This window comes from Pithys albifrons, chromosome 2 (genome assembly GCF_047495875.1).
Source record: "Pithys albifrons albifrons isolate INPA30051 chromosome 2, PitAlb_v1, whole genome shotgun sequence".
Classification (NCBI taxonomy): Eukaryota; Metazoa; Chordata; class Aves; order Passeriformes; family Thamnophilidae; genus Pithys; species Pithys albifrons.
The window spans coordinates 20,119,378-20,145,888 of record NC_092459.1 but is presented as its reverse complement, the minus strand read 5'-3'; the positions used below and the strand labels follow the sequence as shown (position 1 = coordinate 20,145,888).

The following is a 26,511-nucleotide window of genomic DNA, read 5'->3' as shown; positions in this document are numbered from 1 at the left end:
AAAATATATTTTCAGTACATTTTTCTTTATTAAAATGCATAAAAATAACATCTATAAACAACAATCCACAGCTCATAATATTGTTGTATTAGAAAGCATTTTATAGAAAATCAAATCTCTATTATCAGTGCTTTAAAGACATAATTTGTAAACTTTTTTTTTCTTGTATCCCTGAGTGAACTAGAGTCTACTTTGGCTTGTTCCAGAAATGTTAAAAGTAGTTGCCATTTGTCAAATGTTTATGCCCCATCTCTGAAAGTATTCAAGGCCAGGTTGGATGGGCCTCTGGAGAAACCTGATCTAGTGGAAGGTGTCCCTGCCCATAGCAAGTGACTTTAATGACCCTTCCAACCCAAGCCATTCTATGATTGTGTGATAGATCAGAAACATGGGGGAGAGGAAGAAGACTAAATTCTATTCATATCATATAAGGCCTTTTCTAACATGTTTTCATTTGTGTCTGCTCCTAATCTGCTTTATTTATAGGATGAAATGGTAGTAGCATAATATTTAAGGATATGGTTAATTAAAACCTGCATTTAATTGTTCTGAACTTTGTAAGATGTTAACAGCAGCTTTAAATGTCTTTTTTAAGGAAAGTACTTTGCTTGAGGCTTCATCAATGATGATTCAGCTATTTCTAAAAAAAGCATAAGATGGAAGTTCTACTTTGTTCATTAAAATAAAAAAGGCTAACAGATTTGGCATGATGCTTGCTCTTTTGAGGGTGTGCTACTTGCAAGAAAAGTAAAAAGGTGCAGAAGTTTGGCTACAGTTGAAGATCTTGAAGGAATAGTTTCCATCTTTCATGCAGAGTGATTTAGTAGCTAAATATTTCTTCTGGGTGAACATTTTCATGCCGAGATAGGCCTTGTGGTTACACCCCTACGAGTACAGGGAAAAGCTCAGACTTGTCAGTGTGCCAGAAAGGAGACCTGCGTATCTGTGTTTCCAGAATCCAGGATTTCTTCTAATCTCATATGCCACCATGTGATATGGCACAATGCCATATATATGCCATAAATGGTATGGTATGTCATATGATTCTGTTTGACCTTCCTGAGGGTCACTAAATCATGAAAGAATCTGTGTGTGATCTGGACATGAGGTATGTTTAGGGACAAATGCAGTCGTTGGACTTAGTTGAAATACATTCTAGATGCTGTTTCTAGTGCTGGCATCGGAACTGAAAGTTCAGACACTCTTACTAAAGAATCTGGATTGATGAGCAGGCCTACAGCTTGGGATCAGGAAAGTGGATCATGAAATTATGTTCAAGATTAAGGTGAAATTTAAACATCTGTTTGTGAGATAAAGTTTTAATTTATTTGCTTGAACATAAAAGTGTAGTGTCATTTGAGGTGTCCTGAGGTGTTTTACCTGTCCTTCATCTACCAGTCCAGAAAGGCACAAGCTCCTGTGTTATATGCACTAGGCTTGCAGGATGTCCTGGAGGCCTCAGAATCTCAGGTAGCTCTGGATAATGGGAAACAGAAACAAGTCAAGCTCCATCTGCCTAAACCCTATTGTAGTTGATCTGGTCAATACTGTCACTGAAACTTTGGGAGCTATTTTGTTGACAAGGCAATAGGTGTCTTTTTTAAAAAGGTACTGAAATTTTGACATCTTACCCTGGAATGCAGGTACTTGGAGCATGTGAGGGTAGAGATAGTATTCTGTGTGTCCTTGATAGACTGGGGGAGTTGGGACCATAAACTTTAGGAGGCCCTATATTGTACTTTTCTCCAGAATTAAGAAATCACAATTTTTCAGCTATCAGAAATTCTATGCAACTATATCCCTTATGTTTCTACTACTTATCTATCAATATTCAAAATATTAATCTGTTACTGCTACTACCACTATTGTTCAACCAAATAGGATTTGGCCAGGGATAACCAGAATCCCAGAAAGTAATAGGTTCTGAATAAAGGTTAAGCAGACTCAAGAAATTCATAAAATACTTCAGACACTGTGTTTGTCCTTCTTTTATCTCTGTGTGCAAGAGAGAGCTGTGAAATTTTATCAATGTAGCATGTTCATAAATGTTTTTTTCTTTAATTTTTAACCTATATTCATAATTTCAGCAATATATGGTGCTGTGGGTATGTAGATTTCTGTAAACAGAAGGAGAAAATTATTTGTAAGATAGAGTGTTTAATCTTTACTATAAATTTCATATAAATGTAAGATTACTCATTTTAATATGTCTCTTTACAACTCTGACAAATTATTCCAATTTGTATGGCTGCGTAAGGCATATATATTTCAATAAACTCTGAAATGGAGAGTATATTTCTAAATTATTTAATACTTGTTATGAAAACATATGCTTTCTCTTTGAGAATTAAATAAAATTACACATTTGGTCCAGCTCACGGATTTTATTATAGGATCTTCCTACATAAAAATGCCTTTGATTAAGTCTGAAATTTCTGTAAAATCCATACTGCAAGGTTACGTTTGTAATTAATAACTTGACTGTGTCAGAATTAATTTTTGAAATCAAGTTTGATCATATTAACAAATAAGGGAATTATTTTTTGTATATTTATTATAGCAGCATCTAAGTTTAATATAAACACATCTAAAATGAGTTAATCTGTAAGGGTAAGAAGAAATTTTTCAATTCCAGTCTTCTCAAATGCAGATGCATGTAATAATGTCCTGAACACTGTGTAAAGAGCTGGACTCGTATCTGGGAAATTAGAACCTACTGCTTTTATTTCATTTATGAAGGAAAAAGAGAAATATGAGTCATGCTACATTGAAAATGTTTATAAAGACAGAAAATAACAATTCTATTATAGATTCTACTCTATTGTATAACAGTAAGTAGCTGCTAAGAGGAAATAATATAGCGCCTGGCAATGATACTGGCAACCACATATCTCACCTTAGCCACTGACTAGTTCATATGCAAATAACTACGTTGAGGGAAAGTAGACTGAGGCTCAGGGATGAAGAGATGATAAGAAAAAAGCTTGACAAGAAGAGCAATTTAGAATAAAAAACTGAAAGCAAGTTGTCAGGGTCAATATGGATCAGCAGTGCTGAGTTGCAGCTGTCTGGGAGTCGAGACGTGGTAGCAGTGAGAGTGTAACAGAGGTAATGTTTGTCTGGTAGACATGAGCAAACACTCCTCTTTATCCCACATGTTCTTCATATACTGGACTCAGCTTTTGAATTCCTTCTTCCTGAATTCTCCCATTCATTCTTAAAAGAGCTATAAATCATTTTAAAGAGCCTTGAAAAACCCTTTTCTGCTCTTCACCTTTTGAGTTACTCCCTAGTAGGTTTATGACAGAAAACTGGAGGTACCTATTTTAAGAAATTTCTCATCTGGATTGTAGGTACTTGGAAAGGCTCAATACCTATGACAAAGTCATGATAAAAATTAAGCTTATGCCAACATTTCCTGCTTAAAATGCTGATTCCAAGTACTATCATTATGGATACCTCTGTGCTTGCTGAAATGCACAGATGTACATTGTGGAGCTAGAGATCCTTGTATTTTTTACTGTGCTGAACAAAGGTTATTCCTGGACCATGACTGTGTTCCACGTCTGCTCTGGGGGAATGGGCTTAAAAATATTCATTTGCAGTTTACACAAGAGCCATGGCTCTGGGACCTCCAAACTAATTCTTCATAAAATTAGATCTTGTGTGGTTTTGAGCATGGAATTAAACTTGGGCCTTTTACCTTTTTTGTGAATGTTATTATGCAAAAAAAGTCCTTCTTAGAATCTAGTCTTAAAACAAAAATGTGAAGTAAGTAGCACAACTTAAAATTCCAAATCCCAGTTCCCTTTCATAAAGTAATAATTGTAATTCAAAATATAAAACAGTAAGAGAAATACATTGCTCTAGACTAAAAACAGCCCAGAAATTTAAGGGGAAACTTAGTAACAGTCTTTTAATATGCTTAAAGTAGCTCCAAAGAGGAATAAATAATTTATCTATGTTCTTTCTAGATAGTGGAATTACAGCTAAACTAATAGGATCTTAAGGTACTTTTGTCTGTTTGTTTGTTGTTTGGTTTTCTCAGAGTGGCTAGTGAGATACTGAAATAGATTGCCTGTGAAAAATGTAAAATTTTCATCACTGCAAGTCATTCTAGAACAAATTAGTTGAACAGTGGTCAAGTATAATTTTGATTTATGATTGGAGAATAGACTAGATGACCACTCAGAACAGGTTTTTTACATCCACCACGTTGTTCTCACTTTCTTTGTTATTTCTGTGTGAATCCAAGTCTGAGAACTGGCAATTCTAACTCCATGTTTCTGATTGCATATCATAGACAAACCACTCAGCATGTTTTTTGTTTTGAATCCTGATTTTAGGGACTTCTCTATTTCTACCTTGAATTTTAGGGTATATAAATGTTTTTGCAGGACTATGTTCAATGCCAGAAACAGGTCATTGAAGGACAAAAGCTTGTGGATTAACTTTAGGGATTTTCCAGTGCATAGAAATAAACTCAGTGTCTGACTGTAATGCAGTCTCCAGCTTCACTTCTGTATTCAATGAATTTGCCTGCTTTAAAGATGAATAATATGTAAGTGTCTTAAAGGGACACAGGTATATATGTATTTTAAAGGATTGCCATAAACTTTAAATTTACTTGTTTTGATAAAGAATAAATGCAAGTTGGATGTGGAATATGAAAGAACAATTAAAGCTGTGTCTCAGTTTCTAGGTAAAAAGTGCTTTTCCACTTGCATTGGAAGAAGTGTATTTTTCTTCTCTGCAGGATCATAGAGACAATTTAGTTTGAGTTATATTTTTCACACTCCGAATGCACATCTCCCAACTGGAACCTGTCAGTCTCACCTAATCATTGACCTAAGAAGCATGTTGGCAGTTCCTCAAGTCAGGAGATTTTCTCACACTGTTTTGTGTTGTTTTGCAATCATACAGGAAGCTGGGAGCTTTAAAATACTTAGTTATGGAACAGTAGTGACATTCCACCATCCAAAGACAATATGCTATTTCAGTCAATTTACTTCAACTATTTACTGAAACTGTCTTTGCTGGTATGTTTTGTTTGGTTGCTGCTGTTCTAAAAGCCATTAGCAGACTCAGTAAATTAATAGCAACAGGAATATTTTTTTCCGATCCCAGTTGCTGGGAGAGAAACAAACAATAAATAAACAGGTGAGATTTTAACAGGAACAATATCAGAGTGCCCAAACTACTTTTATGATTAGTAGCTAAAGCAACAGTGAGAATAGCCTGACAATGTATCATAACAAGATTCAACAAAAATGAGAGACGTTAGAGGGCTGAGGTGCACACTGAGAATGAAAGTGCTCAAGTGTGACAGGTAAGTATAGATTTTGATGTGCTTTAGTATACTGGACATCATGACAGACCTGACATAACTGAGAGGCCCACCTAGGTGTGACTCGACATTGTACATCTTTTATTCCCTAAAATAACTTGTGTGTAAGAGTTACTCAGTCTTGAACTTTTCTGTGAGTCTGTAGAAAGGTTATTGCTAAAGGTGAAGAGCAAATGCTAACAGATTTGCTTCTAAGAGGAACTAAGCAGACTTAGGTTGTTGTTTTATCTTCAAATGGCAGAATCTTTTTGCTCTGCTAAGCTATTTGAAGTTAATTCATGTTTGGAGTATTTAGGAGGAAATAGAATAAAATACACCTGTGTGTACAGATGGACAGATAAATGGGGTGGGTGGATAGACACATAGTTTTCAATTTGTTTTTATACAATTAAATGTATGAACACAACACAGAGATTATTGTTTTGATGTTAGAAAGGACACCTGAAAATGTTGAGAACACATTAGATCTTAACCCAATTGCATTCTACATCAAGAATTCAGATACAGAGCCATAAGACAGAAGATAACTGTAAGGCTTGTTAGGACAGTTGGGGAGCTAGTGCAAGGCTCTGGGGGCCTTTCACCATAACTATGACTTGAAATGGAGAATGCCAAGGCATTTTTGTGATGTGATGTACTGAAACAGAGTGAAGTTTTGGATTTCTGTCAATTCAGAATGCAAACAAAGTTTTTCTAAGTAAAAAATTCTGCTTAAATAACAGAAGGTCATAGTGGATTCTAGCTGTACGTAAAGGATTAAATTAGTATTTGGGGTAATAGATCCAATTGCACCTACACTGAATGTTTTGAGTACAGCAGAGCCCTGAAAATCCATCATTCCTGCTGTGATCACCTAGTGAGAAATGACTTCTAAGACAAAGACCTGCTCCCAGAAGCTGCAGAACTTGCTTTTATACTTCCCCTTCTCCACTTTCTCTAACACTATTAAGAGTGCTAAGTGTGGGCTTCGTGAACCCTTTCCTCATCATCTGCCTCTACCTTCCTTGTCTCACTACTGCTCCTTCAAGTGGCAGGAGGCTCAGCCCCTACCCACTGATGGAGAAATACTCAATTTTGATGAGACAAAACCAGTGATGGTTAGGATGCAAAAAGTGTTAAGGACTTCTGTTACAAGGGAATAAGCTTACTGTGGAACATTTCTGCTGTTCTACTTTCTATTAGCAAATTGACAGACTCTACATGGAAGGAACATGAAAATGAAGTAATAATTCATATATATATATATATATAGAGAGAGAGAGAGAGAGAGAGAGAAAATCTCATTATGATCAAATGCAAAGTACTTTGTTGCATTTAATTTAAATGTATAAAATGCCATAACTTGGGAGCCCTGTAAACAAATTTGACAGTTTTGTTTATGGTACTGTGATGATATATTGTGAAATTGTTTATATCGAATTGGGTAATCTGTAATAAAAACTAGATTTTTGTTTTGAATACTTCTCTTCACCTCTGTTTAACCAATTTCAGACAAATGCTGTGTTTCTTCTTTTAAAATTCATTTAGTTTATTAAAATATTAAAATATTGACTAGCTTCTTACAATTAACTGTATATAAGGAAAAGACATTTTAATTTATAAAACTTCACTTTTTCTTGGTAAATATTGAGACATTAAAGCTTCAAAGCTGTGTTTTATTCTGTGTATTTACTGAAGAGCAGTAAACTGGATGCCAGACTCAGAGCAGCTAGTGATTCTGTACACACATACACATATTGGTTTATATGAACTCATTAAGTAGATTAATTTTAATAATTTGATGCGTACTCTGCACCGAGTTACCAGTTTGCAGAAAGTAACATCCTTTCAGTAAAGGTAATATTAGGACTTTCCCTTCAAAAGATTCACAGGACAAACATGAAATCTTTAGCAGCTTTAGGGACTTATTCAAGCACTTAGGGTTAATCTCTGGATATAAATAAAAATTTTAAAATAAAGCAGAGTATTAAAAGAAATAATTTTAAAAATATATTGGAGAGTTGCATTTTTTTCATTATCAAAATCAAGGGACCTGAGAAGTCAGATGGCAGAAGGCAATCTTGACTTGGAGACTTTTCCCCAGAGTGACTGAAATAGATATTTTTAGAACCATGCTCTGAACTAAAATTCTATTCTATGAGATACTGTTAAATTGACTATGTTTAAATAAATAAATAAATAAATGATAAGCCTAAAAAATCACCCTGGATGTACTTGAACTTCACTAAGTTGAGAGCAAATTAAAGTTTGTGAGCAAGAAAGAACATCTGGAGTTAAATTCAGGAGCTAAAGAAAAGGTGAAAGTTATTCAGTAAGTAATTTCCTTCATTACATGGAAAATTAATAAGCTTGGATTCACATAATATTTAGGATTCTGAAGGGAATTAGTTACATATGTAAATGTTAAAATATCTGAATAATGCTGTTAAGTAAAACTCTTTCCAGCCTGGTCATATATTCAGGTGTTTTTTTCATCAGACAAAAAATGTCTAATTGAATTCTTGTAGAAACAAAGTTTTGTTTATAGTAGTGCAGGTTTGAAAGAAACTCTGAGAGAATGGAAGCAGACTATTAGAAAGCGTTTTAGAATTGTCCAGTTTATTTCTTCTTGGACCAAACCACTTTGGGCACTTTCCTGATTTTTTCCTTAGCAAATAAACCATTGCCCTCTCCCTATATTGATTGGATTGAGCTAAATAATTATTTATAAAAGTGTTTGTTGTATGAGATGCACTTCTAAGTTTTCATCAATATTTTAAATACTATTGTATTTATTAGAATGTTGTAAATTTTATGGAAAATTATTTTCAGTTGTTATGATGGGCTATGTTAAATTTACCAAACCATGTTTCTTAACTCAATTGTGGGACAATATTTTAAAGATATATATGATAAAATTCCAATTTTTAATCTTTTTCTCTCCTTTCTTTTCAGCTATATCTTGTGGTATTCCCGACTCCCCTGGGAATGGTTCAGTTATAGGTAATGAATTCACTTTGGGCAGTAGACTGATATATGAATGTAATGAGGGCTTCAAGCTAGCATCTAGTCAACAAGCAACAGCAGTGTGTCAAGAAGATGGATTATGGAGCAACAAAGGGAGGCCGCCTGTTTGCAAATGTAAGTGGGCATGTATTTCTCAAATACATTTCCCTTGATTGTTCCCAGGAAAATCTTCCATGGTGATGTTTTGGTTTTATGTATATATATATATGCCCTGAAGCAGTTATTCATGAACATATCATCATTTAGCATGTAGTAAAGTAGAAGAGGCCTATAAATTCATTTAATTAAAAAATTCTTGTTCATCTTCTTCAAAAAATCTGAATTAAAATTGTAATACAATTCCATTTCCTGTATGTTTTCTTGTTATGAATAAAGTGCCATTCTCCATTTTCACAGTTACCACCACCAACTGTAATTTTTCTAAAGTAATAAAAGCAAGAATATTTTCTTAAAATATCATTAGGTAGACAATTAAGCTGGATAAGAAACCTTCAATCTTCATTTTTGCCTTCTGTCAGAACTAGCTAATGTAATGCAGACTCCTCTACCTTTTGACATGGCCTATCATTTGCATTAGGCTGCCACTGCCTGTCTCTGTCCTGCATCAAAGCAATAATTAACTGATTCTGACTTCAGTGTGACTTGAAATACTGACTAGGACATAATCTCAAAATTAATAATTACTATAATACTATATGTAAAATTTTTGAGAGTGGACTTCAGCAGAACACAAGTTCTTGGTGTCTGGAACATCTCCTTCTCCAGTGACCTTGGTGTTCCCTCTCTTGTTCTCTTTTTTTACCTCTTTCTCTCCCTGTGCAGAGTTTTACCCTTTCCTGAGGACAGTTTCCCAGAGGTGCCACCATCATGGCTGATGGCCTCACCTCTGTCCTACAGTGGGTCCTTTGGAACCGACTTTCTCCAGCAGCCTCTTCTCAGAGGCCACCCCTGGTGCTTTTACCCCCACCCCTCCCAACACATTAACTTCTGAATCCAATGCAGTCACCTCTTTTATAGAGATAACTGTCTTGCCATGACTCATGCTCACTCTTCCTTCGTACTATTTGGACCAATGATTCTCATTATTGTCCTCTGGACAATCTCCAGTTGATCTATACCTTTCTTGAAGGGCAGTGCCTAAAACTGTAAACAGCAATTCCACAGAGTACAAAAGAGGATTATTCAAAACCAGCTGTGATCACATAGCCATACTCTGAATTCAGAGCCATGTGCAGAGGGAAGGCCGTGCTCCAGAATATTGAACTGAGCTTCATTCTTTCAGAAAATTTGACAAGATACAAAGCACATAACTTGAATGATTAATCAGCAAAAATGTCAACAGTTCTTTTTTTGAGGGAAGAGGCCAGATAAACTAACTCGGGATTAAACACTGAATTAATAATACCATATCTGCAGTGAAAAAATGAACAAACAAACAAAAAACCAAAACAAAAAACCCCGAACAAACAAAACTGAAAAAAAACCACAACCAACCAAAAAACCCCCCAAAAACCTAAAACAAAACCACTTGTATTATTAAAATGATCAAACTTAGCCAGACAATGACTACTTTGTCCAGCAAAACTTATTCACATTAGCAAAATTTTGACATTTAGAAAGCTTTGTTTATAATACCCTAAAAAAATATGTAACACTTTTGTCTCTCCTCTCCTCTCCTCTCCTCTCCTCTCCTCTCTTAGTCAACATGACAATTTAAAGTCAATATTTTTAAAATGGATTGGCATTTGGAGGCATGCATGCTTTACCCAAGATTTCTTACTTGTGAAGTGCAGAAAATCTTACACAATTTGCATAACAACTTGATTTTTCACTGCTGCTGCTGTAAGGATATATGTATTTACTGTCCAGAAATAGAAACATCTCTAACTTGATGAGAAGCAAACACAGCACAGAAGGGTAAATGGTAAATAAATGAGTCCGTTTTATTCCCATGTCTATTAAAATGAAGGTTGAAAGCAGTGCATTTTGTTTTGCAAAAATATCTCTGACAATATAATGCTGAAGGCAGATGTTTGAAACTCTTTTCTTTTAATTAAAAGCATTTACATTAGATTTGAAGCATGAAAAATAAGATTTGTGATGGTCATACAGCAAGACACAGATGATGCATATTAGGCTACTCAATTTAATTACAGGAAATACTAATCAACAGATATCTATTAAGAAAGCTTAACTGAATGACAAATGCATATCTTGCTTCAGTTATTCTGCATGGAGATCCTTAGCACTTGATGAAGAGAACAGATGTCTATCCGTACTGCTATCTCATTCGTAGAATCATAGAATTCTTCAGGTTAGAAGGAACCTTGAAGATCATCTAGTTCCAAGCCCCCTGCCGTGGACAGGAACACCCTCCACTAGACCAGGTTAATCAAAGCCCCATCCAATCTTGCCTCAAACACTTACAGGAATGGGGCATCCACAGCTTTCTGGGAAACGTGTTTCGGTGCTTCACCACCTTCATAGTGGAGAATTTCTAATTTCTAATCTAAATTTACCCGCTTTCGGTTTAAATCCATTCCCCCTTGACCTAGCACTATATGTCCTTGCAAAATGTCCCTCTCCAAATCTCTTGTAGGCCCTCTTTATATATTGGAAGGTGCTGTAATGTTTCCTCCGAGCCTTCTTATCTCCAGTCTGAACAATCCCAATGCTCTCAGCCTGTATTCACAGGAGAAATAGAAATGAAAACAGAAGTACCATACATTTTTTTTTATGAACATCCTTGTGATTTGGACTATCTGCATTGCATGTGCTAAAAATGGCATGTAGAATAGTTATCTTTTTGAGAATCACTAATCTGTTTGCTTAGGAGTTTTGATTCTGTGGACACTTGACTCTTTTTTCATGAAAAGAAATACTGATTTAAATCTTACTTAGTTGATGTCTGTTCACGGTTTGAATGTGGTGTTTACTTTTTCTCTGAATATTATAAAGAAAGAGTTATTATATATTGTACTCTATCAGTAGTAAAAAACTCATTATGTGACAGGAAGAAACTACAGAAAAAATTGGTACAAGAACTTAATCAGTGAAGGAGGTCATACTAGGCCTGTTCTGAAGCAAAAGAGAACATTTTTCTTTTAGTATGTAACCGTCAATGTTCTCAGAGTTCGTAATTCCTTCTTCCAAAACTCATGTTCCGTGAAAGCAAATCTCAGAAATGAATTAGCTTTGAACATTACATTCCAGTACTAGAAAATTCTGCTAGCTTGAGATGTGATACAGTCCCAGTGCTTCCACTAGGGAGAGTTTAAATATGTACACTTTTGGAAAGACTAGGCTGAACATTAGCACATAACTATTTTACAGGTCAAGCATTACTTTTTACATGACAGAGTAACACAAAAAGAAATGTTCTCTGGGCCAGCAGGAAACATATTTTTTTAATGCAGGCATTTTTGCATTATAGAAAATGTCTAAAGCAAATTCTTAAGAATATTATAATTATGATTAATTCCCATATCCAAATTTTGCTAGACATGTAGTAAACCAGTTTCCAGATACCTGAACACTAGAAATTCATGCTAGTACAACCTTTTTTGTTCCATTGGATATGCGGAGGCCTAGGAAAGTTCTAAGAAATATGCAGAAAAGAGCAATAAAGATGGATTTGGATAATGCAAAGCAGAACTTTCAGTTCTGTGTACTATCTGTGCTTTTTGTCCAAATCTAGGGACCTGACTTAAAATATTGTGGCAAAGGGTAAAAAAATAATGACAGCAAATGTTATGATTTGCTTCATGTTTTTCTTCACAAGGTCAGAAGACCAAATGTGTTCACCTATTGCAAGATTATGATGTCATATTTTTTTCTGATTGTGACAATGTACTGACTCTTCCAGTTCTCTAAAGCTAAGTACCATAATTTACAAACTAAGAGTATGAAAATATACAACATCATATCATAGTTCTACATCAGGGCATATAAAATGTACCAATATAGGCTATTTTCTGTGTGGGTTCCAAGTCTGGACCAGTATATGTTTACTAAGCAAATACTGCTGAAATAGGGTAACTTGTCAGCCTTTGTTCTTACTGCTTTTCTTTTCACGAAAATATGTAGATGCATAACCTATGAAATTGAGTATATGGTTAATTAATTTTTCTAACATTTTAATTGACTAAAGTAGTCCCTATAACTGCATAACTTCATTGCTTTTTTTTACACAATTTCTTTAATATGCTCATTCAAAGATTTAAGGTCCTGCATTAGTTTATGCTACTTCCTTTAATATCAAATATCTTAAAGAACAGATTATGACACCTTTGTATAAACTGCATATTGCAGATTTCACTGTAGATTTTTTTGGAAGGCATGGTGGTCTGAACTAACAATGATGGCTGAGACATTGATTTTTTTTCTAGAAAACAGTTGAAAATTAATTATAAATCTTATTAACCTTTTTAATAATTTTCAATATGTTTGTACAATCTCTAGTTATAAAACTATGAATCATATATAGTTCGGGAATAAAATGCCAGTTGTAGAATAAATGCAAAGAAAAATTTGCTAATATAAACAGGCAAAAATTCAGCACCAACTTGAAGATATTGTGCTGGTGGGTTTTTTTTTGCTAAGACACTGAGAACACCATACCCAGTAATTCTTTGTGGTTGCTAAATACCAGCTGAAGAATGGCAATCAAGTATCATGTGCTATTGTACTTGAAAATAATAATAATAATAGCAAGTTTCAGTAATTGAGATTTTCTTCATAATATACATCGTACTTGTTCTTTTTTTTATTTGAAAAATTAATTACATTCAGTGTCATAATGTTCAAGATATTTTTGAAGAGCATGAGCTGTCTTTTTTTTTTTTTCTCACATAACAACAAGGAAAGATGAGCAAAAGCTTGCAGATAGGATAGCCAGTGAAAGGGAAGAGTCAGTCTTTTGGTTTTCAGATTCTTACAAAATATTGATAGTACAATATGTTTGTTGACAAGAGCAAGTAACAAAAAAATGAAGTTACATAAAATTTATCATTATGAAGAGTTAAAACTAAAAGCTAAGCAAATCATTGCACAAATTAGTGTTTGATTTTAGTTGTTGGAGTTGCAAAGATCTTGTTATATTCATTTGGTCATTGCCACATTTTGCTTAGTGAACATTTTGTTCATGTTTTGAGTGACAAATATAGAATCATAAAATATGCTGATTTGGAAGGGACCCATCAAGACCATGGAGTCCAACTCCTGGCTCTGAATAGGACACACGAAGAATCACATCATGTACCTGACAGCATTGTCCAAACACTCATTGAACACAGGTTTAGTACTGTGACTATTCCCCTGGATTCCAGTGCTCAACCATCCTCTGGCTGAAAAACTTTTTCCTGATAACATAAACCACCCTCAAATCAGCTTCATGCCATTTCCTCAAATTCTGTCACTGGTCATGATGGTGTAGAGATCGGTACTTTCCCTTCCACTTCCCCTCACAAGGATGTTGAAGATTGCAATGAGGTCTTCCCTTGGTCTTCTCTTCTCCAGGCTGCAGAGACCAAGTGGCCTCAGCTGCTCCTCATACAGCTTCCCTTCCAGCTCCTTCACCATTCTTGTGGCCCTACTTTGGACACTCTCTAATAGCTTCATGTCTTTTTTATGTTGTGATGCTCAAAACTGCACACAATCCCCTCCCTCAACTGACTGACAATGCTTTGCCTGATGCTTCCAGGTCATGGCTGGTCCTCCTGGCTGCCAGAGCACTGCTGACCCATATTCAACTTGCCCTTGACCAGGACACCCAGGTTCCTTTTCACAGCACTGCTTTCCAGCCTGTTGTTCCCCAGCCTATACAGACAACCAGGGTTGTCCCATCTCACATGAAGAATCCAGCACTTTTCTTTGCTGAAGTTCTTATGGTTGATCATTCTCCATCTCTCTAATTTGTTGAGTTCTTCCTGCTGGGCCTCTCTGCCCTTGAGGGAATTGACTGCTCCTCCCAATTTAGGATCATTGACAAAATTAGTATTCCTTCAAGTCCTGTGTCTAAGTTGTTAATGAAGAACTTGAAGAGAACTGGGCTGAGGATGGAGCCCTGTGTAACCCCACTAGTGACTGGATGCCAGTCTGACATTACTTCATTCACTATAATTCTTTGTGCCTAATCTGTGAGCCAGTTGGTCATCCAGCACATGATGTTTATCCAGCTGTATGATGGACATTTTGTCCAGAAGGATCCTATGACAGAAAGTATCAAAAACTTTGCTGAAGTCCAATCAACTGTCTTGCTTTTATCAGCTGGGTGGGTTACCCTGTCATAGAAGGAAATCAGGTTTGACAAGCAGGACCTTCCTCTCATAAAGCTGTGCTGGTTGTGACCAGTGACTGCATGGTCTTCCAGATGTTTTTCAGTACTTCCCAAAATAATCTTTTCCCTGATTTTACTGGACACTGAAGTGAGAGTGACAGTCCTATAGTTTCTGGGTTCCTCCTTCTTGCTCTTCTTGAAAAGTGGGACATGTGGCTGCTTTCAGTCAGCTGGAACCTCTCCAGATTCCCAAAACCACTCAAAAATCCCGGAGAGAGGTTTTGTGATGACATCAACTAGCTCTTTGAGGATTCTGGAATGAATCCTGTCAGACTCCATAGATTTGTAAGGATCCAGCTGCAGGAGCAGATCTGGCACAATTTCAGGGTCAGCTTGGAGTTGGTTGTTCTCACAGTCATGGTCATCCAGCTCAGGGCACTGAGACCCCCTCAGTCCATCAACCATCTTGAAGATGCTGGCAAAGAAAATGTTAAACATCTCTGCCTTGTCTCTGTCCCTGTTTGTGGGGTGACTATCCTCATTCTGTAATGGGCCATATTACTTCTACACTTCCTTTTGTCATTAATATATCTGAAAAAAAATCTTGTTATTGTCCCCCACATTTCTGTCCATTTTCAACTCCATTTGAGCTTTGGCTGCATGAATTTTCACCCTACAGCAGCAAGCAGTATCTCTGTATGCTTCCCATGTCACCTCAGCTTTCTTCCACTGGGCATGCCCCTTGCTTTTTCACCTTATTTCCAAGACAAGGTCACTGTTCACCTAACCTGGCCTCATCTGCTTCATCTACTTGACTTGCCACATTCCTGTGCTCTCAGGAGGTGAAGTTTAAAAAGTGACCAGCACTGATGTACCCCAGCACCTGTGTAAGCATCTTTCTATGGGAATTTACTCAGTAGTTTCCTGAGCAACCTGAAGTCTGCTCTCATGTCCACTGTTGCCGTAGAAGTCTGTAAAAAAGACTCTGAGCCAAGTTTTGTAGGAGATAAGATAATGGACAGGCACTTTAATGAGCAACCCCACTCATCCAGGAATACATCGACGCGCAAGCAAGCAAGCTCTAAGTGCTATAGCTTTTATAATATAACCTATCCAATCACTACTGTCCACATGTCCAGTTCCACCTCTGTCCCCTCCCAGTTCCCACCCCTGTTGAATTGGGGCTGGGGTCATTGGGACCCTCTGTCTTCATCCACCTCCTCTTCTTCAGCACACAAAGGTCTCTTGGACGCTCTCCAGGGCTTCGGGTCACACTGCTCCATGTTTATGTTCTCTTCTGATATGCTTTAATCAGGTACCTTGAGGGAGAGACTAAACAGCTTGCAGATCTCAGCTGCCTGTTCTGGAGCAGGGGTAGAGATAGAAGGATTTTGTGCTACAAGCTGCTAAATATTAATTCACTAAAATCTACAGCATTACATCTACTGTGTCTCTAAAATCTACAAAATATGAAAATTGAAAAGTTAAAAAACCCTTTCGGCATCACCACAGCTGAGGTTTTGCTGGCACTTTTCCTGCTTTCAGCAGAGACTTTAAGCTCAATCACTTCATGGTCACTGGGGCCAAGACGGCCATCAATGTCTGCTTTGCTCACGAGATCCACTCTGTTGACAAGTAGCAGATTAAGGAGGACATCTTTCTGAGTCAGCTCCCTAAGGACCTGTTACATAAAGTTGTCATCCAGGTTTTTTAAGAATCTTCTGGCTTGGGTTGTACCAGCTGTGTAATGCTCCCAGGTAATTTCTGGCAAACTGAAGTTCCCCATTGACTTAGAAGTGTCCCTTAATTTCTCAAATAATAATTCATTGGCATCATTGTCCTGGCTGGGAGGTCAATAGCAGTTTCCCATGATAATATCTGCATTATTTGTTTGTCCCCGATTCTCACTCGGAGGTTCTGAACCATGTCATTTTCAATTGTGAGTTCCATGCATTCTAACCCTTCTATTACACACAGTCTCACCCCTTTGGCTCTTCTGTCCTGTCTATTCCTCCTGAAGAGCCTGTAACAGTCCAACAGAGCACTCCAGTCACAGATATTATCCCTCAAGGTTTCACTTACACCAGTGATGTCAAAGCTCTGGAACTGGTTCAAAGCTTTGATCTCCTCTTGTTTGTTCCTCACTCTGCATGCGTTAGTGTAGGAACATTTCAGGTGTGGTACATTGAGCCAGATGGATCCTAACAAGTCTATGGGACCAGATGGGATCCATCCCAGGGTGATGAAGGAGCTGGCAGATGAGCTTGCCAAACCGCTCTCCATCATCTTCCAACAGTCCTTGCTCTCTGGGGAGGTCCCAGATGACTGGAGGTTGGCCAATGTCACCCCAATCCACAAAAAGGGCTGCAAGCAGGACCCTGGCAACTACAGGCCTGTCAGCCTGACCTCCGTGCCTGGCAGGGTTATGGAGCAGATCATCCTGAGTGCAATCACACTGCACCTTCAGGGTGGACAAGGGATTAGACCCAACCAGCATGGGTTTAGGAGGGGCAGGTCCTGTCTGACCAACCTGATCTCTTTTTACGATCAGGTGACCCACCTGGTGGATGAGGGGAAGGCTGTGGATGTGGTCTATCTGGACTTCAGCACGGCCTTTGACACTGTCTCCCATAATATACTCCTGGAAAAGCTGGTAGCCCATGGCCTGGACAAGTGTACCCTCTCCTTGATTAGGAGCTGGCTGGAGGGTCGGGCCCAGAGAGTGCTGGTGAACGGAGCTGCATCCAGCTGGCAGCCAGTCACTAGTGGTGTTCCCCAGGGGTCTGTGTTGGGTCCAGTCCTGTTTAACATCTTTATTGATGATTTAGATGAGGGGATTGAGTCCATCATCAGCAAATTTGCTGATGACACCAAGTTGGGAGGGAGTGTCAACCTGCTGGAAGGCAGGAGGGCTCTGCAGAGGGATCTGGATAGACTTGAGAGATGGGCTGATTCCAATGGAATGAAGTTCAATATGGCCAAGTGCCAGATCCTGCACTTTGGCCACAACAACCCTCTGCAGCACTACAGGCTGGGCACAGAGTGGCTGGAGAGCAGCCAGACAGAAAGGGACCTGGGGGTGCTAATTGACAGGAAGCTCAACATGAGCCAACAGTGTGCCCAGGTGGCCAAGAAGACCAATGGGATCCTGTCCAGTATCAAAAATAGCGTGACCAGCAGGACCAGAGCAGTGATCCTTTCCTTGTACTCTGCATTGGTGAGGCCACACCTTGAGTACTGTGTTCAGTACTGGGCCCCTCAGTTCAGAAAGGATATTGAGGTGCTGGAGCGAGTCCAGAGAAGAGCAACAAGGCTGGTGAAGGGACTGGAGCACAAGTCCTATGGGGAGAGGCTGAGGGAGATGGGGTTGTTTAGCCTGGAGAAGAGGAGGCTCAGAGGTGACCTCATCACTGTCTAGAACTACCTGAAGGGAAGTTCTAGCCAGGTGGGGGCTGGTCTCTTCTCCCAGGCACTCAGCAATAGGACAAGGGGGCATGGGCTCAAGCTCTGCCTGGGGAAATTTAAGTTGGATATCAGAAAAAAATTCTTTCCAGAGAGAGTAATCAGGCATTGGAATGGGCTTCCCAGAGAGGTGGTGGATTCACCATCCCTGGAGATTTTTAAACGCAGATTGGACGTGGCGCTGAGTGCCATGATCTAGTAAATGGACTGGAGTTGGACCAAGGGTTGGACTAGATGATCTCGGAGGTCTTTTCCAACCCAATCGATTCTATGATTCTATGATTGTAGCCAACACCTCTTGAGGCAGACCGATAGATTCCATGAGTTCTGATTTTCTTAAGTTTTGGCACACCATCCCATTGCCTATCACTGGTAAGCCTGATTTTGTCCCTTTCCCCTTTTCAAGCTAGTTTAAAGCTCTAGCAATGAGCCCCCTTAGCTCCTGTGCTAGAACTGTTTTTCCCCTGTCAGAAAGACACACCCCATCTGGTGTCAGTAGGCCAAGTGTGGAGTAGATCATCCCATGGTGAAAACTCCAATTTTTTCCACTTACACCAGCCTCACAGCCACAAATTGACCTGTTGCACCTGCCTATCCAGGCTTTACAACTCTTCTGTGGTAGTTATATCTCATTATGAATTCCCTGCTTTTGAGTCTACTCATAATTGTCAGTATATGGAGATGAAAACAGGTAATATTAATCCTAATTTCAAAGAATAATTATGGTTTTGACCTGTATTTTATGTAAATAAATATTATTCATACATTCTTGTATAAAAATGCATGGATAAATAAGAGAACGTCTTTACATCTGCATAGTTGAGAAGTTGTGATAATCTGTTATAGAGTTTCATTTAAATGAGAATTTAAATAGTGCCCAGACCATAATTTGTGAGACAGACCATGAGAGGCAAATTGATGCACTCATTCACAAACCATGTGCACAAAATCAAGCATCTGTTAATAGTCTTATTTTTGTTTGTTTCTTGAGCAATGAGGAATACAATAAATCAAAATCAGTCCCTGTAAAATTAAAATTTTTCTTGTAACAGTTTTAGTTGATTGCATCAACACAGCCTGGAGGTATATTCTGTACTCAGTAACATGTTCAATTAGAAATTGTAAAATCATATATCAGGATCTGATAGTTATTCATAAAGTGTGCTTCCAAATCTAAGTATTTCTATAGATAAAGAAAGAATAAATTACATGCTGGCCTTTAGTATGTAGAAGAAACATCTATGTGGCTTATTTACATATTCTGAAATAGGTGAGTGTCTCATCTCTGCATGTCTTAGGATATGTCCTAGGGTTAAGATTAAATTTTTTGCTATTAGACTAAACAAGAAACTTTCTTTCATCTTTGAAAGAACCAATAAAACTTACTTGAAAGGAAGAGTGATAAAAATGTTAAAGTTGAGGGGCGCTAAGCTCCTATTTAGAATATTTTTTGTGTTCTGAAAGTAGACTATGATTTTCACTACAAGGTGTTAAGTGGAGTGTTTCAATATTCATATTGTATTTATCAACTATCTTGGTTGATAGTTTATAATCTTTGCACAGCTATGAGGCACAGTTTAGTATCCATACCAAAAAAATTTACTTAGGAAGAAAGTAGTCCTCCATTAACTTGGAATACTGTTCTTGTAAAGACCAAAGTGAAGAACTATCAAGTTTCAAAGTGATTGTATGCTGGCAATCCTTCCTAAGATAAACTAGAAAAAAAAATCTAAAAAATATTCTACAATTTCAACTCAATATAACATTATAATCTGTCTTTTGAAAGTTCTTCAGATTATTTCTCCATAAATTCTTACACAGTGTGCTGGTTTAAAGGCAAACCAGCAGGGGAAATGAACTCACCACGAGAGAGATTATAAGTCAGACCTAAAATTTAATAATAATATTACAATAACAACACTGACACACAAGGGAAATTGCTTTCAACTCACAAAACCCCAGCAGTATAACCCAGTGTCCTGGGGCACAAACCCAAAAGGGGTTTGTTTGCCCTTGTGCTGAGACCCCTGTGGTTCCCCCAAGTCCAGAGCAAAAGGAAAAGAAAAACCTGTTGGTGCAGGCGAGGGCTGTGGTCTGGGCGAGAGCGGTGATCTCCTCCTGTCAAGGTCCTGCTGCTGCTCTGGATCCGACGAGAAGTTCCCAAGGTCTTCTTACCCACCCCTTATGTACCCTCAGGGAGCACTCAGTCCCTCCCCCTGGGCGGGGACTCACACAATGGGTGATTAACTCTGGGAGCCAGGGGGTGTTGAACTGTTGATGGCCCATTAGCAGCTCCGCTCCCCTCAGGCTGGGTGTGAAGGTGATAATGGCTCCCTGGGCAGCTGCTGCTAATGGCCCACTGACCTTGGGGAATGAATAGAGGGGTAGAATACACAGGTTTGATCACCCCCACACAGGGTTAGCTGGTCCCTCCTGCTGAACTAGGACACACAGCTTCACAGATATGCTGTGTTCAGCTCTGTGTTTCCTAGATGCCAGTATTTTCCATGGATAACATAAATATTGAAAAAGTTAGAAGCATAATTCTAGCATTAACAGAGGTATTCTGAAAAGTGGTGAAAAGCTAAATTTTTACAGGAATTTTCGTTCTATCACTTTTCCTGTATTTCAGTGATTGCCTGAACTAGTCTCTTTTATAACACATTCATATTTGCAATAAAATCACTTTATACCTCTCAGACAGTGTGAAGTCTAGAGTATATGTACTTTTGTATTATTTTTTTTTGTCAGCTTGGTTAGCCCTTTGTCTGCTAGAATGCTATAAATTTATTACGGCATAAATGAGAATCAGAGTCCTTTTTATTTCTTCATTTGGGGTTTTTTGCACACTTCCTTCTAATGCTTTTGTCTTGCACTAAGCAACATACAAGGAAATCAATTTCTGCTGCATTTTTTGTTGGTTTTTGTTTTGTTTTGTTTTATTAGTTGATTTTCCTTGGAAAGTATAACTTTTCTCGAGTGTTTCTGAAGTAGAAGTTTTTCCTAAAGCATTCACTTAGTGAATGTCACTTAATGACATAAACAGTCACTAATTCACCCAGACTTTTTCTATAGCAGGGAAATTCTGAGTAACATTGTAAAAGACACCTAAATTAAGTAGTCATAATTTCTGTCAGAAAACTAGGCTAATCTTTACAGAGACATAGGCACATTAAAATAGAATTCATGTCAATATCTTAAATATTGTAAACATTCTGTATACCTTATCTTAAATTACAGAACATCAAATTGAAACTAAAAAATATTTTAAAATGCTACATATGGTTTGTAGCCATATTAAGTGTTATAAAGGACATAAACTACAGTTCTTGCCTACTGCCAGTAATTACAAAATCTGAAACACTAAAAGCAACAGAACTGAAAACACCCTAAAAATGTTTCCAATTATCATTTTTTGTTTGTTTTGAAAGTCTTTTAAACTGGAATGAAGTGATTTTCCTGTATACCTACAGTATACCATTTTATACTACTCAGCATTTCAATGTGTGCTAACAGCTTTTATGGCAACCTGTTTTAAGAACTTTTTAGAGGTTTGGAAAAATTACTTAGCAATATTTGCTTTCACTTTTACGTCTTCCATAGTCTGTGATGTGTTTTATCTTTGTCATTTTTAAATAAATTGCATTAAAGAGTGTAACTGTATATCACTATTCCACTGCATCTCAGTAAATGAAAATATGCTAAAAACTCCTGGTCAATTTGGAATACTTACGCTATGTTTTTAATTATTTTTCTTGGAACTACTATTTTCAAAATGATTATGGTATTTTAAGTCTTACATTCTGAAACATCTGCCAGTAGGGCAAGTCGTATACCTGTGAAAAAATTTGGGGCAGAATGCTAATATGTACATGTCATTTCTTCACAGCTGTGACTTGCCCCAGTATAGAGACTCTGCTCTCAGAACATGTTGTCTGGAAACTGATTTCTGGGTCACTAAATGAATATGGAGCTCAAGTCATGCTCAGCTGCAGTCCTGGATATTTTTTATTGGGTCGGAGACTCATACAGTGCAGAAGTAACGGAACCTGGAGTGTAGGCAATGAAAGGCCAAGTTGTAAGGGTAAGAAACATAATTGTTTGCAGAATTTCCTATATTTTTAACACATATATTTTATTTTATAACTGAAGTTTTTAGTAACCTATTTTGCTATCACATTCCTATAAGTAAGCAAATGTGTAATATTCATTAACTTGTAATTAATTTATCCTCACTCTTTAGTTGTTAAGTACAATATATTTCATTCAAGAGTCAATGAGTTGGCATCAAGAAATCCTTCTGTATTTATTCTACTAGGTGGTGCATAAGTATTTAAAAAATAGCAGGAGATATTGTTCTTACTTTAGAAGATTTCAGATAAGAGTTATATTAGAAGATGATACTGCTTTGAACTCTTAGGCAAAGCAATAAAACTATGCTGTCGGAGAAACACACATATGAGCTTTTAAAATGTCTTCATACAAAAATACCATAAATTACATCAGCCCTGACTTTGGCTGCTCAAAATTTTAGAGGCACTTGACATTTTCAGTGGAATCATACGGTTAACCAAAAGCAAAGTATTAGATAGAGAAACACAAGAAGTTGCTGATTGAAGATACATTACTTAATTTATAAGGTACATTATTTTGCCCTCTGCTAGAGGACTGCTTAGGATTTAATTATGGAAAAGTTCATCCCCCTAGAAATGTTCTGTAATATTTCATTGGATATAATCATTGTGATCCAGCAACAGACTGCAAAGTATTTTGAGCAGTCTACTGTTGACTTTCTCTATGTAATTCACATGCTAAGAATAGATTATATAAATATAGGTTCTAGCTGTTTGTATTTCTGAAGCAGTTGGAAAGATAGTTGAAACACTGATGGTAAGGCATTTAGATCATATTTATCAATATCTACTTGTCAATAGGATTGCTAAAGGAATTGCAAACTTTAAATTAGAGGGTGTTCTAGATTAAGAGACCTAATTAGTAAGTTTATGTTTTTACAAATATGTTGAAGAGATGCCTAATGAATAATAAGGAAGATCATAATTTATGTATTTAGGTATTTTAAACTGAAATTGTTGTAATTAAAATCAATAAAGCATTTGTAATATGTTTAGAATTATTCATTCCATTGCATTTTAGGAATAGAGTTTGAATTTTTTAACATATGTATAAGCATAATTAATATTCAGCATTACTGTTAGAAATTATAATGTTAGGATAAACCACAAATTATATTAATGTGACTCAGTCGTAGTCAAAAAGAGTCTTAATCTTCTCTGGACATCTTATGTGCTTAAGAAAATGTGATCACATGTATTCTGATTATGGCTGATTTAACTGCACAGTGGATTAAACTTGATTTTAACCAACTTCTACACAATTCCATGTTGTTTTCTATAATGATCCTTCTAAAATATAGAATAACGAGACCCTGAGGTTTCAGATAGTTTATTTGTAATCAACCTTCTTTTGAAATAAACCCATATTTTATGCTAACATATAATAAGAGTTGAAGTTCTTGAAGACATTGGTCTGCATCTTAAATTGCAATATTATTGATATATTATTTCTAGAAACAGAAGAAATAATAGAATAGCTTTAATTGAATTAGAGTTTGATGCATTCTTAAAAGGTAACATTTCATGTGGTGTGTGATAGCTGCGTGTTGCACAGAAGCTTTATGTGATAGAGGGTCAAGTCTAGTCTTAGGCAAAATCAGAACATGTATCATGTAGACTGCCATATATATTATACACTTATGAATAGTAGTGGGAAATAATAAAAATGCAGTCCATAACAATTCAGGGCATTACATTTTAAAAAGATATGTAATATTTTTAAACAGACACAAGACTTAAAATGGCCAGGGAAAGTATATTTGAAGAGTTGCCATAAATATGCAAACATGGAATATAACCACAACCTTCCTGGGAATTAATGCCATGAATATGCAAACATGAAACATAACCACAACCTTCCTGGGAATTAATGTAACTCCCTTGTTTCAGAATTGAAAATATCAATGGGGTTTAAGCTGCTGTCAAGATATGAAGGTATCCCAATGAATTTTCAGATTTAGAACATGTGTAGCCAAATCAAGCATAATTTTTAAGCCCTTACTGTGGAATGTAGAATTTATTCTTATTTTTTTGTTTATTCTTATATTTATTCCTTTTATGTTTAATTTTTAAGAAAATATGAGGTGGTATATTGTCTTCCAATCTAAAAAAAGTATGAAAAAGGTTTTCACATTTCAGTTTATTCTCTTGTTGTTTTTTTTCCTAGTTATCTCCTGTGGCGGTCTTCCATCTCCACCAAATGGAAATAAGATTGGAACCTTAACAGTGTATGGAGCTACTGCAATATTCACTTGCAACACAGGGTACACATTAGTTGGTTCTCATGTGAGAGAGTGCTTGGCAAATGGTCTCTGGAGTGGTACTGAAACGAAATGCCTAGGTAAAAAAAAAAAAAATCTGTTCTTAATTTTGTTTTATCTTAAAAAACAGTCTCAAGGACTAGAATGCAGCTCTAATCAATCAATAACTTTTTAAATCAATGAAAAATGAAGGTATCTTAAATATGGAAATATTGTACATTGCGTATGATTTTTGTGCTATTTTACTAGCATATTTATTAGAAATTAAATCATATTTTGTGTTGTCACAATGCTTTTCAAACCAGTCGAGTTTGTAAATGACTCAAATAACTTCCCACATTCACAGCACTTTTCTTTGTGGAGCAGGGTATGTGATGAAACTAAGCTGGAAGATAAGCTTCTGTTCAGAAATATTCCTGATACATTCCAACTACAAATGAACATTCAGCGTATTGAGCATTCAGTCAAGAGAAACAGACAAGAGACAGCCAAATGTGAAGCAAAAACAATAGTCTTTAAAACCCTAGAGTTTGTATAGTTTGGACCTTAAGTTCTCATCCCTACTTTTACTCTCTTCAGATCTAGTTGTATTGGTTTACAGCCCTAATATAGACATAAGAAAATAGTTCCCTTTTTTAATAACATTTGAAGATCAGCAGTGGGTTTATTCTTTGTTGTGGACAGTATTTTTGTTTCTGGAATCTTTTATTTGCTTTGTCTCCCTCATTTTGCAGATTCATTTCTTGCCTTACACTCTCTCACATAAGGTATATTCACACCACATACTTTAGACACCTAACTTAGGCACAATTTAGAGTACAATCTAAGGTCCTAAATTCTCAACAAGGTTAATACAGTCTCCTTCAGAGTCAATTCAGGCAAAGTAAATTCTCAAATTTTAAAGCTAGAAGATGTGAAGGCTCCTAGTTGTGTATTCCTAAATTTTGAGGACAACATGCTGCACATTTATTTCATAGGTGCCTTTAGGACTTACCTGAAGCCTGTAAAACACTAAGGAGTTCTCAATGAGCCTTTCCATTTCAAAGGAATGATAATGAGTTTGAGGTGTGTTTTATCTATACTGTATGTGCATGAATGTAATTCAGGACAGCTATAGATGAAAATAGGTATCACTTTATGTTACCCACTCGTCTGTGTAGAATCAATTTACGATTTGGGGCTGGATGAGTATATTAATTTCTGTATCTCAGGAAAGACTTTGTCAAATCCTTATGATTTGTCTCTCACAAGAAAGCTAAAACCAATGAGTGTAGTTAATGACTCCAAGGTTAAATATGATACCTCAGTCTTCAGGCTGTTAGTGTTATATGTTTTTTTTCTTAGTTATATGTGGATAAATATGAATTGTTAGGTAAAATTTTTTCAATTTCACTCAGTTACTCACAGTGCTGATATTTTATCTCTTCCTTTTTTTCATTTTAAGAATAAATTGCATCCATAATTCACAAAATATATGGGTTTATGCATGCTTTGTGTGTATAAGTGACCATAGATTCATATAGGGCAGAGAGAAAATTGGAAGCATTCAAGTTTGCCTAACTCCATCAGCAAAATTAGTGGCACTTAATCATGGACCAATTGATTTTCCTGAACAGATTTTTTTCCTGACTTTTTATGACTTTCAGGTGCAAAACTACACATAAACAAGTCAGGGACATGCTTTATATCTAAAGTTAAATATAAGCTACTCCATTTTTTTGATTATATAATATGCATAATTCTCTGCATTAATGACTGTAAAAAATGCTGCTGTGGACTGTGCTTGTGTAAAATTATCTGATCCTTTAATTGATAATTCTTAGGTAAATCACAGGATGATATTGTGGTATTGGCTTATATTGCAAATTCTTTTTAAAATAAATAGAATTATTTGTGTCTTAATTTCCAGGTGATTTGGAATAAAACTACTAAACCATCCTTGACCCATATGAACGATTTTCCTGTTTCACAAGTTTCTTGAGACCATATTTTATTAAAAAATCCACTTGTAGCCTTCTTATTTTT

The 26,511-nt window shown here is 36.6% G+C and overlaps 1 protein-coding gene across 1 annotated transcript in view; it reads left to right on the top strand.

Annotated features, from left to right (window-relative positions):
* Nucleotides 1-26,511, top strand: part of CSMD1 (CUB and Sushi multiple domains 1) — a 1,094,767-nt gene that overhangs the window by 1,008,303 nt on the left and 59,953 nt on the right. Inside the window, exons 50-52 of the mRNA XM_071548449.1 lie at nucleotides 8,282-8,467; nucleotides 21,982-22,176; nucleotides 24,393-24,566. Of these exons, the coding sequence (XP_071404550.1) occupies nucleotides 8,282-8,467; nucleotides 21,982-22,176; nucleotides 24,393-24,566 (555 nt within the window). The remainder of the gene's footprint in view (nucleotides 1-8,281; nucleotides 8,468-21,981; nucleotides 22,177-24,392; nucleotides 24,567-26,511) is intronic.